Here is a 12,510-nt window from a genome sequence, read left to right on the forward strand (position 1 = left end):
TGCCCATCACTCTGACTGTTCTCCATCTCCCTCTGCTGCTCCCCTCCCCCTTTCTTTTTCCCTAGGCCTCCCGTCCCATGATCCTTTCCCTTCTCCAGCTCTGTATCCCTTTTGCCAATCACTCTCCAGCTCTTAGCTTCACCCCCCCCCCACCGTTGTCTTCACCTATCATTTCTGATTTCACCCTCCACCTCCTACTTTCAAATCTTTTACTATCTTTTCTTTCAGTTAGTTCTGATGAAGGGTCTCGGCCCGAAACGTCGACTGTGCTTCTCCCTATAGATGCTGCCTGGCCTGCTGTGTTCCACCAGCATTTTGTGTGTGTTGCTTGGTTCCCTTAGGTTTGGCTGCGAGGGCTCCAGGCTGCTTGGACGCCTCCTTGCACAGTGGCTTGCTCCTGAACCAGAAACACTCTGTCTCCAGTTCCAGCGCATCCCCGACTAGGCAGGATTGTCGACGAGTATATGAGGAGAATCGATGATATGGAAACAAATGTCCTCCGCATATTCCTCTATCCTCCGTCGCAAAACCGATGCCTGCCGCAGGATCTGCCCGGACACAAGAGGTCGATAGTCCAGGAAGGAAGTGGGCAAGAGCTGGCTCAGCTCCTTCAGAGGTATGTTGAGCCGTCGGGCAGTGCGCGAGTCCAGGATATTAGCAGCTGCCCCGAAGTCCACAAAGGCATTGCTCTCTTGCCGGTCTCCGCCTTCAGCGAGACACTACAATCAGTGGCTGCTACCGTCACAGTTCTCCGGACGCTGGATGGTTCTGAGCAATTTCCCAACAGCTGCAGCTTCGGGCATTCTGCCTGCCGATGACCTGATTCACTGCAGGAAGAGCAGCAACCTCGACTCCGACGCCGGGACCTCTCATGGGCTGAGAGTCCTGTGCAGTTGGTTCGACAGGACGTTGAGCAGGAGAGGGGCTGACCGTTGTCCAAGGCAGGGAAGTGGAACTGCAATGCGTCGAGGCCGGGCTTAGTCCCACTCTCGCTTCGCCAGGCGATTATCGACCAGCTGACCCAAGGCAAGAAAGTTCGTTAGTTCGTCTCGGAGACGGTGACGGTACAGAATGGCCAAGACCTCCGCGTTCCAGCTCAATCCTCGGTCAGAGTCCGAAACCGTTGCCTGCTGACCGACAACCCTGACACTCCTACATCAGACAGTCCGAGGCTCTGTTTGCCACGGTGGGATGACGGAACACCCTCTTCATAGCATCCATGAATTCCTCGGAATCCGTGCAAATTTCCCACTTGCGCTCCAATGCGCGGTAGCCCCGTCCAGGTCTCTCCCGGTCAGGAAAGAGATCACGAAGGCCTTTCCGCGTTCTGCAGGGAACCGGACGGCTGGAGTTCAAGCACCAATGAACTCTGAGTGAGGAATCTGCGGCAAGAGCCCGGCTCACCGCTGAATCTTTTCAGGGTCAGAAGGTGGACTGTACACCGCAGAGCGACTGACGGCTGCACCTTAATGAGTCTAGTTCCTCCTTGTGATATGGGAACCTGGAGGAGGTTGGTTAATTAATTAACAAATTATTTGCTAATTGTTTCATTATTGTCAGAAAAATCCATGAAATATAAGAACACAGTGAGGATATTTGGCCCATCAGGCACACTGCCAATCTTATTCAACCCCATTCTCTCTGTAACCCCCTTACCACACCGTCATTAATATATGCAATGACGTGTCCTTCAGAGACTACTATGGTGCTGAATTGACTATACTATAGCTCAAGAAATTCCTCGTTGTCACTGTTCTAAAGGAAAATCCTGGTGTGATGAGGCTGTGCCCCCTGGCTTTGTTCTACCCCACAACTATTTTTCTCATTGGGCAGTTATCAGCACGGAGCTAATAAAAAGAAAGGAAGAGTAAACGGAGCGGCCATTGTGTGAGTGGGCATTATTAGAGTGGTCTTATGTCTTAGGTGAGAACAGGCTTGGGGAAGCACAGGCAGAGGTTCGAAGTTAGTAACGTAAGTAACAAAGTTCCTAGTAGCTTTCCCCTGTTAGTGCATAGCTAGTCCACTTAGAATAGTTGTGGTCTGTTGCCACATCATATGTTATCTCCCAGGTGCAACGGTCAGGGCTGTCTCGGATTGGGTTCACGCCATTCTGAAGGGGAGGGAGGAGTCAACAGCCAGATGTCATGGTGTTGGTATCAGTGACATAGGTAGGAAAGGGGAAGTGGTCCTGAAGAGTGGACATAGGTAGAAATCTGAAAAGGAGGACCACCAGGGTCGTAACCCCTGCCTTGTTGTCTGTGCCACGTGCCACTTAGGGTAAGAATAGGATGATTTGGCAGATGAATGTGTGGCTGAAGAACGTTTGCGGGGAGCAGGCTTTCAGAGTTTTGGATTATTGGGATTCTGCAGAAGGCGCAGTATGACTTGTCCAGAAAGAACGGGTTACACTTGAACCCGTGGTGTCCAATATTCTTGCAGGCAAGTTTGCTCGAGCTTTAGGGCGAATTCAGGTTCGGTCGGCTGTGTAAGTCTAGGGAAGATGATCTCTGCCCTGCAAATGGGTAAGATTAAGATGCAAGTCCACACTGAAAACCCCTGTTTGTGTGGATGCTGCGTGATTCGTTACCCTGTTACAAATCAGTACCACGAAATAACAGACAGTACACCATTTACAATTAAACAATTTAGCTTTATAATTCTTAATTTGACTGCAGGGTTAGTGAAGAAAAAGCAAAAAAAAAAGAGAAAAGGGCCCATTTTAATGAAACAGTCTAACGTGCACAGTTGGAGCTCACAGTTTCCCCGTCACCGATCCTCCATCGATCTCCCCGGCATTCGTCGGTTCATGGCTCAGCTCCGGTGTCTTCTCTCTTCATCTCCCGCCAAACAAAAGACCCAGATCCCCCTGGGTCGTAAACACGGCACAAAAACACCCTCCCGTCATTGGATACTCACATTCCAAAACACTCATTATCTCTAACCATAACCCTAACACTGCTTCTACAGAAAGACCATTACATTAGCAGTGAAACCTTTCCCAGCGTGTTACACTCTCCCCCCGCCAAAATTAGTCATGTCCTCATAGCATTGAGATAATTTGCCACCCCCTCATACAAAGCAAAAAGTCAAATGGCAGTGACATAGCTCACCAAGACAATAGGTGCCACACTCTGTTCCCCTAGTGCTACATAGGCCAGTCTATCCAGTGGTCTCCTGATTCTTTGAGACCTTCTTACCCCCTCATCTACTTCAGGTTCAGACACTCTTTGGAGTTTACATGGCGAGGCCTCCCCGGTCTATCACCCGTGCCCTCCTGCAACTTGGACCCCTTTGTCCCTTGACTGAGCCCCACTTTATCTGTTGTAGGGTCCCAGTGAAACCCAATCTGTCCACAGATATCCCCCGCACCCATCGATTTCACCTGACTCAGCGTGAGAAGGGTTGGGGATCTCTTACTCAATCAGTGGGGAGTTAGCAAAAGGCAGCATATACCACACCCCCATTTCCTTATCCTCTGATTCAAGGACGGGGGCCAGTCTAATCTCTTCTGCTGTTGGTCATTCAGTCGCCCCGCCGTACATTTGGCATCTGACTCGCCACCACATAAGGCGTAGCCACCCAGCGGTTGGTCAACTTATGCTTCCCAGTTAGCCCCAGATTCCTTATGAGGACTCGGTCTGTCGGCATGAGTTGGGAGAACCTAACCTTTTGATCATATTTCCTCGATTCTGCTTGGCAGCAACGACCTCAGCTAATTCATAAGACTTTTTTTCAGCTCCATTGTCATATCAGATGCATACTTCAGATAAGTCCTCAGTGGTAGGTCTTCCTCGCCAGTCCCAAAACAAAGGTCGATGGGCAACCTCAGATAATATGGCGAGTACCTGGTAGCTTCATTCCATGTACAGAGAACCAGATGTCCACTATGTCGACTCCACTTGCTCTTGCTGATTTCCAAGGTTCTGAGCATGTCTAGCAAGGTCCGATTAAACCTCTCGAGCTGGGGATCACCCTGTGGGTGATAGGGCGTAGTCCTCAACTTCTCAACTCCGAGCATGCCCTGTAACTCATGTATGGGCCTCCTCTCGAAATCCCGTCCCCAGTCACTATGTATCCACCTGGGGAGGCCATAATAAATGAAATACTTCTCCCAGGACACTTTGGCCATCGTTTTCTTCATGACACGCTGGAAGGTCGCAGAGGCTCCCGATATGCCCTGGGGCATCTTTTCGAACCAGAATAATCCCAGTGGATATATAAATGCCATCTTCTCTTTGTCAGCCTCACACATGGGAATCTGGTAATATGCACTCCTCAAGTCCAGCACACTGAACCACTTTGCACCATAGAGGTCGTCACTCAATTAATCCACCACAACCCACTTCAATGCCAGAAATCGAAGCAAGAGGTGATCTGAAGTGAAGTGGGAGGGTAGTAGGCTACGGTCAATCATGGAAAACCCTGAACATCCTCTGCATAGCACCATCCAGAGACAGAGAAGCAGCTTCAGCGGCAGGTTGCTATCGATGCAATGCTCCTCAGACAGGATGAAGAGATCATTACTCCCCAATGCCATTCGGCTTTAAAATTCAACCGCCAGGGGTAAGATGTGTTAAAGTGCCGGGGTTAGGACTGAGCTTAAGTTACCATTCAATGTATTTTAGTAAACAATTTAAGAACTTTTTAAAAGCTATTTATTAATGCTTTTTGAGAGGGTGATTTTAGATGCATATCATATTTATACCGAGTTAAGTATTGTATGTAATTAGTTTTGCTACAATAAGTGTATGGGACATTGGAAAAAATGTTGAATTTCCCCATGGTGATGAATATCTATCTATCTATCTATCTATCTGATCAGCCAGATGTCGTGGTACACATCGGTACCAATGACATAGGAAGAAAGAGTGAGGAGGTCCTGAAGAGTGAGTATAGAGAGCTTGGTAGGAAGTTAAAAAGCAGGACCTCAAGGGTGGTAATCTCAGGATTGCTACCTGTGCCACATGCCAGTGAGGGTAAGAATAGGATGCTCTGGCAGATGAACACGTGGCTGAGGAACTGGTGTAGGGGCGGGGGTTCAGATTTCAGGATCACTGGGACCTCTTCTGGGGCAGGTGGGACCTGTACAAGAGAGCCAGGTTACACCTGAACTACAAGGGGACCAATATCCTTGCAGGGAGGTTTGTTAGTGCTATTGGGGAGGGTTTAAACTAGAATTGCAGGGGGAGGAAACCAGAGTACCAGTGCAGATAGTGGAGCAGGGCTGAAAATTAATAATGTAAAAAGTTCGTGCAAAGTCACAAATCGAAGGGTTGTGTGTGCTGGTAATAATCTTCTGAGGTGCGTCTATTTCAATGCGAGAAGTATTGTGGGGAAGGCTGACGAGAATTGGAGGAGCAAATCTGCAGAGAGATAGCAGACAACTGCAGGAAACATAAAGTTGTGATAGTAGGGGATTTCAGCAAACATATATTGAGATCGATGGAAACTTGGACACCCATGATTGTGTAGCCAAGTTTCCATCAAACTCAACATATAAGTTTGCTGATGACACCACAATTGTAGGCCGTATCTTGGGTAATGATGAGTCTGAGTACAGAGAGGATATTAAGAACCTGGTGGCATGGTGCGAAGACAATAACCTATCCCTCAATGTCAGCAAGACGAAGGAATTGGTTGTTGACCAGAAGGAGTAGCGGACCGCACGACCCCAACTACATCGTGGTGCGCAAGTGGAACAGGTCAAAAGCTTTAAGTTCCTCGGGGTCAATATCACAAATGACCTGACTTGGTCTAACCAAGCAGAGTCCACTGCCAAGAAGGCCCACCAGCGCCTTCACTTCCTGAGAAAGCTGAAGAAATTTGGCCTGTCCCCTAAAACCCTCACTAATTTTTATAGATGCACTGTAGAGAGCATTCTTCCAGGGTGCATCACAAACCTGGTATGGAAGTTGTCCTGTCCAAGACGGGAAGAAGCTGCAGAAGATCGTGATCACAGCCCAGCACATCACACAAACCAATCTTCCATCCTTGGACTCACTTTACACCGCACGCTGTCGGAGCAGTGCTGCCAGGATAATCAAGGACACAACCCACCCAGCCAACACACTTTTTGTCCCTCTTCCCTCCGGGAGGAGGTTCAGGAGCTTGAAGATTCACATGGCCGGATTTGGGAACAGCTCCTTTCCAACTGTGATAGGACTGCTGAATCAATCCTGGCCCGGATCTGGGCCGTACCTTCCAAATATCCGGACCTGACTTGCACTACCTTACTTTCCCTTTTCTATTTTTTATTTATGATTTATAATTTAAATTTTAATTATATTTACTATCGATTTGTACTCCAGGGAGCACGAAGCGCAGAATCAAATATCACTGTGATGATTGTATGCTCTAGTATCAATTGTTTGGTGACAATAAAGTAATAAAGTAAAAGTAAAGTAAAGTAATTTTCCACATATTGATTGGGACTCCCATACTGTTAAAGGTCTAGACGGGTTAGAGTTTGTAAAATATGTTCTGGAAAGTTTTCTAAATCAATATGTAAAGGTACCAACTAGAGAGGATGCAATATTAGATGTCCTATTAGGAAATGAGTTAGGACAGGTGAAGGAAGTGTGTGTAGGGGAACACTTTGGTTCCAGTGATGATAACACCATTAGTTTCAACTTGATCATGGATAAAGATAGATCTGGTCCTCGGTTTGAGGTTCTAAACTGGAAAAAGGCCAAATTTGAAGAAATGAGAAAGGATCTAAAAAGTGTGGATTGGGACAGGTTGTTCTCTGGCAAGGATGTGATTGGTAAGTGGGAGGCTTCAAAGGAGAAATTTTGAGAGTGCAGAGTTTGTATGTTCCTGTCAGGATTAAAGGCAAAATGAATAAGAATAAGAAACCTTGGTTCTCTAGGGATATTGGAACTCTGATAAGGTATGACATGTATAGGAAACAGGGAGCAAATAAGGTGCTTGAGGAGTATAGAAAGTGCAAAAAGTACTTAAGAAAGAAATCAGGAGGGCTAAAAGAAGACATGAGGTTGCTTTGGCAGTCAAGGTGAAGGATAATCCAAAGAGCTTCTACAGGTATATTAAGAGAAAAAGGATAGCAAGGGATAAAATTGGTCCTCTTGAAGATCAGAGTGGTTGGCTATGTATGGAACCAAAGGAAATGGGGGAGATCGTAAATGTTTTTTTGCATCTGTATTTACTAAGGAAACTAGCATGGAGTCAATGGAAATAAGGCAAACAGGTAGTGAGGTCATGGAACCTATATAGATTGAAGAGGAGGAGGTACTTGTTATCTTGAGGTAAATCAGAGTAGATGAATCCCCAGGACCTGACAGCTATTCCCTCGGACCTTGAAGGAGACTAGTGTTGAAATTACAGGGGCCCTGGCAGATATATTTAAAATGTAGGTATCTACGGGTGAGGTGCCGGAGGATTGGAGGATAGCTCATGCTGTTCCGTTGTTTAAAAATGGCTCTAAAAGTGATCCGGTAAACTATAGGCTGATAAGTTTGATGTCAGTAGTAGATACATTATTGGAAGGAGTACTAAGAGATAGAATCTCCAAGTATTTGGATAGACAGGGACTTATTAGGGAGAGTCAACATGGCTCTGTGCATGGTAGGTCATGTTTAACCAATCTATTAGGGTTTTTTTGAGGAGGTTACCAGGAAAGTGGATGAAGGGAAGGCTGTGAATGTTGTCTACCTGAACTTCAGTAAGGCCTTTGACAAGGTCCCGCATGGGAGGTTATTTAGTAAGATTCAGTCGCTAGGTATACATGGTGAGGTAGTAAATTGGATTAAACATTGGCTCAATGGGAGAAGCCAGAGAGTGGTAGTGGAGGATTGCTTCTCTGAGTGGAGGCCTGTGACTAGTTGTGTGCCACAGGGATCAGTGCTGGGTTCATTGTTATTTGTCATCTATATCAATGATCTGGATGAGAATGTGGTAAATTGGATCAGCAAATTTGCTGATGATACAAAGATTGGAGGTGTAGTGGACGGTGAGGAAGGTTTTCAAAGCTTGCAGAGGGAGTTGGACCAGCTGGAAAAATGGGCTGAAAAATGGCAGATGGCATTTAATACAGACAAATGTGAGGTATTGCACTTTGGAAGGACAAACCAAGGTAGAACATACAAGGTAAATGGTAGGGCACTGAGGAGTGCTGTAGAACAGAGGGATCTGGGAATACAGATACAAAATTCCCTAAAAGTGGCATCACAGGTAGATAGGGTAGTAAAGAGAGCTTTTGGTACATTGGCCTTTATAAATCAAAGTATTGAGTATAAGAGTTGGAATGTTATGGTGAGCTTGTATAAGGGATTGGTGAGGCTGAATTTGGAGTATTGTGTGCAGTTTTGGTCACCAAATTACAGGAAGGATATTAATAAGGTTGAAAGAGTGCAGGGAAGGTTTACAAGGATGTTGCCGGGACTTGAGAAACTGAGTTACAGAGAAAGGTTGAATAGGTTAGGACTTTATTCCCTGGAGTGTAGACGAATGAGGGGACATTTGATGGAGGTGTATAAAATTATGATGGGTCTAGATAGAGTGAATGAAAGCAGGATTCTTCCACTGAGGCTAGGGAAGAAAAAAACCAGAGGACATGGGTTAAGGGTGAAGGGAGAAATGTTTAAAGGGAACATTGGGGGGGGGGCACTTCTTCACACAGAGAGTGGTGGGAGTGTGGAATGATCTGCCAGATGAAGTGGTAAGTGCGGGCTCACTTTTAACATTTAAGAAAATCTTGGACAGGTAGATGGATGAGAGGTGTAGGGAGGGACATGGTCCAGGTGCAGGTCAGTGGGACTTGGCAAAAAAATGATTTGGCACAGCCAAGAAGGGTCAAAAGGACTTGTTTCTGTGCTGTAATGTTCTACGGTTCTAAACTCCAACTTGTGTTGTGGGCTAGTTTTCCCTCGGAGGGTGACAGACTGCGGCTGACAAATGGAACAGGTCTCAACCCGGAGCCCTGATCCTGATACAGGACATCCCCTAAACCCTCCCAGCTGGCATCCTTGCTCAGTACATATAGCAATCGCGGGTCTGCAAAAGCCAGCATGGGTGCCTGGGTCAGCAGCAACTCCGAGACTGAAAGGCCTCCACATTTCACACCCCACCTCGGTCTAAAGGGCTCTGAAGGGCTAAGAAACTCTTTACCCTCCTCTCCTTTTGTCCTCCTCCCTTCCTTCCCCAAGGGAGGGTAACCACACAGAAGCTGATTTAATGGGTGACTCACTTTCATGTAGCCCTTCACGAACCTCCGATAGTATCCACACTAATTAGGCAGAAGGGATAGGAACCGGAGTGATACGAGTGAGGATAGGACAGTTGAGTGGTAGCAGATGGTAGTGGCCTCTGTATTTGAGGTCAGTGACTAATGGTGTGCCATAGAGATAGGTGCAATGTCTGTAGTTGTTTGTATCTATATCAACGATCTGGATGATAATGTGATAAACTTGATCAGCAAATTTGTCGATGATGTCAAGGCTGGGAGGGTATTGGACACGAAGAAGATGACCAAAGCTTGCAACGGGATCTGGGCTAACTGGAAATATGAGCCGAAAAATGGCAGATAGAACTTAATGCTGGCATGTGAGGTGTTGCCCTTTGGAGGGAAGTTTGGCTCCTCCCCCCGTGGGGGGGGATCAATGACGGTTGCGCCCACCCCCACAATGCCCCCCATAGGGATCAACTACCATGAACTGTAAGAGCTTGGGGCATTGCAGTTCAATTCCAGTGTCCTCTGTGAGCAAGAACGTGGGTTTCCTATGGGTGCTCGAGTTCCCACGCACAATTGAGCAGCCGTGTAATTGAGCCCAAATGTACCAGTCTCGATGTGTCCCAAATACCCAGAATTCACTGTATACCCAATGAGTGTTAGTGCTGAGCTTGGAGTGGAGGCACCATTCATCTGTCACAGTGTAACTCCCAGCCCAGCAGGAGTCAGTCCAGCTACAGGTACCGTAGGGACAGAGACCCCTCTCTCACCATAGTTATTCCCCATATAACTCTCCACCTGTCTGCCTACCTATACCTGTATTCCGTGAGCTTGTACAGTACCATTATGGGCAGTGTTTACTGTACTGATACAACTCTCCTGTCTGTCTAACTGTAGTCCAGATGTCAGCCCTATTCCTACGTAACTTCTGTGACAATTCGTCTCCCTCTGATGTAAGACTCCCCTGGGACTTAACCACCTTCATGTTCTTCAGGAACTCGAACGATTACTCCCCAAGAATATCAGAATTCCCTACATTCCTAGCCCCCCAAACAGATGCATCTCCTTTCCGTGGGCCTGCAGTCCTCCCACAGACCAGAGGCTGGAATCGAACCCTATTCACAGGAGCCGTGACCAGCGTTTCTACCCATTATATCTCTGTGCCACCCACCATCACCCTGATTTTCCTCCGTCACCGGCCGCTGTCCTTAGTCTAGATCATTCCAACTGTACAGGATGCTAGCAAGGTTACAGATGCAGTATGATGTCACCTGCCAGTTCTTTCCCCACCCATTCCCCTCAACCCCAGATTTTTATACAGATTACATGGCCTCTGTCCAGTCCGGATGGAAGCTCCTCTCTACAGATGCTGCCTGACATCCCAAGTCCGTCTATCACTTTGTGTGTTGCTCAGTATTGTTCCCTTGCAGTTCTATTCTTCTTACTTCGGACAGGATATTAGGGCTGTCTCTAAAGAGATACACTTGGTAAATCACTGAAATGAGCAGGTCAGCCATACCTGGGAGAAACACTTGAGGGGCCGAGTGGTCTCCTCCGCCGATTGTTCTTGCCTCCCTGTGACCCCCGAAGGAATGGAGTCTTCATCACCTGTTGCCCTCTCAGGTCTCATTCTCATCTATTACTTCTTGAAGGTTCTGCTGACCCCCCAGGCATATTCCCCTGCCCTTCCAGGTTTTCTGGGCTCCCACCTCAGTGCCTGCCACTGCTCCCCCACCTCCCTTAAGAACCCCTGGTACTTGGCCACATTCCCCATGCATGCTGGGGTTCCTGGGCTCCCGCGGCAGTGTTTACTACTCCCCGGGGCACAATCTGCAGCCCTGGTACTTGAGTTCTGTTTTCACCACCAGCAAGACCCTGGGGTGTATCTCCCACCGGTCATGCACTGGGCCGAACTCTCACTGGGTGGGGTCGCAATACCTGAGAATCACCCACCCCACCCTCCAACACCCCATGGTTCCTTCCTCTTCACCAGTTCCCAGTGTTCAGCCCATTTCTGGGTGTACGTGCCTACCATCTGTCCCCCCTGCATGGGACACAGGGAGAGGGGGAATTGGGGCTTTACCCCATAACACGTTTCAGCAATTTCCCAGCCACAGACTTTGGGAGACTGTGTACATGAGTGTAATTTGCACTATAGGTTAGGTCACACTGGGAGTATTGTGAGCAGTTACGATCTGCAAGGGCTTGGAGCCTTTAGAGAGAATGCAGAAGAGGTTCATTGGATGAGGATTCTGTCTCGAGGAGGATCCCTCGCTGGCAATTGCGAATTAGGGGACTTGGCATTCATTGAGGAGATGTAGGTGTCATATCTGCCTCAGCCAGGTCAGAGAGAGGAAGGTAGGAAGAAAGAAGTGGAGTCAGTTCGGCAATAAGCGCTATAGAAATTTGCAGCTTGAATTCTCATCTGACCCCAAAGCATAAAGCACAGAGGAAGCAATGGCCAGCGGTGGGATGGGCCTTCATATCGCCACACTGTTCTCGATGACGCTTGGCATAAGGTACGTATACTTCAGCTCAAGACCCTCATTGCGCTTCTTTATCTCATTCTCGATGTACACGAGTTCTTTCTGGAACTTCTCGATGCATTCCTTAGCTTCCGGTTCAATGAAGCGTTGTTCCATGTACGTACCCAAGCTTGTTTGCGGGAAGTAGAGAGATTTATTCCTGATGGATGGGGGTAATAATCAGTAATCACACACACACACACACACACACACACACACACACACACACACACACACACACACACACACACACACACACACACACACACACACACACACACACACACACACACACACACACACACACACACACACACACACACACACACACACACACACTTCCTGATACCCCTCTCCATATCCTGACTTGGTGCGATGGACACTGATCTCTCCACATAGACTGTTGGCTGCTTCCTTCACCCCATGAGTGATGTGAATAAAAATCCCTCGGACCCTTCCCTTGCTGTTCCATACGGTGGAGCTGTGCTCGGGCCACGTGGTGTTTACAATGGCAGCATTGGTGATGTATGGGTAGCCTTGGCTTGACTCACTACAAGTTGAGGTAAGTCAGGTCTCCCTCCACACAGATTGCGTTCCATATTCTTCTCCATTAGTAAAACGGAATGCAGCAACAGACTCTTCAGATCAACTGGTCCATGCCAACTAAGCTAATCCCATTTCCCCATGTTCCTCTAAAACTTTCCTGTCCATGGGCCTGTCCTGATGTCCCTTAACCACCGTTATTTTTCCTGCCTCAACCACGTCGTCTGGCAGCTTGTTCCACGCCCTCTGTGCAGA

At 47.6% G+C, this 12,510-nt stretch overlaps 1 protein-coding gene across 1 annotated transcript in view; it reads right to left on the bottom strand.

Moving 5' to 3' along the window:
- Positions 1 to 2,629: 2,629 nt before the first annotated feature.
- Positions 2,630 to 12,510, bottom strand: part of LOC140729366 (polyunsaturated fatty acid 5-lipoxygenase-like) — a 41,803-nt gene continuing 31,922 nt past the window's right edge. The window contains exon 14 of the mRNA XM_073049024.1: positions 2,630 to 2,866. Within this exon, the coding sequence (XP_072905125.1) occupies positions 2,834 to 2,866 (33 nt within the window). The 3' untranslated portion in view covers positions 2,630 to 2,833. The remainder of the gene's footprint in view (positions 2,867 to 12,510) is intronic.

The sequence above is a fragment of the Hemitrygon akajei genome, chromosome 6, assembly GCF_048418815.1.
Source record: "Hemitrygon akajei chromosome 6, sHemAka1.3, whole genome shotgun sequence".
NCBI classification, from domain to species: domain Eukaryota; kingdom Metazoa; phylum Chordata; class Chondrichthyes; order Myliobatiformes; family Dasyatidae; genus Hemitrygon; species Hemitrygon akajei.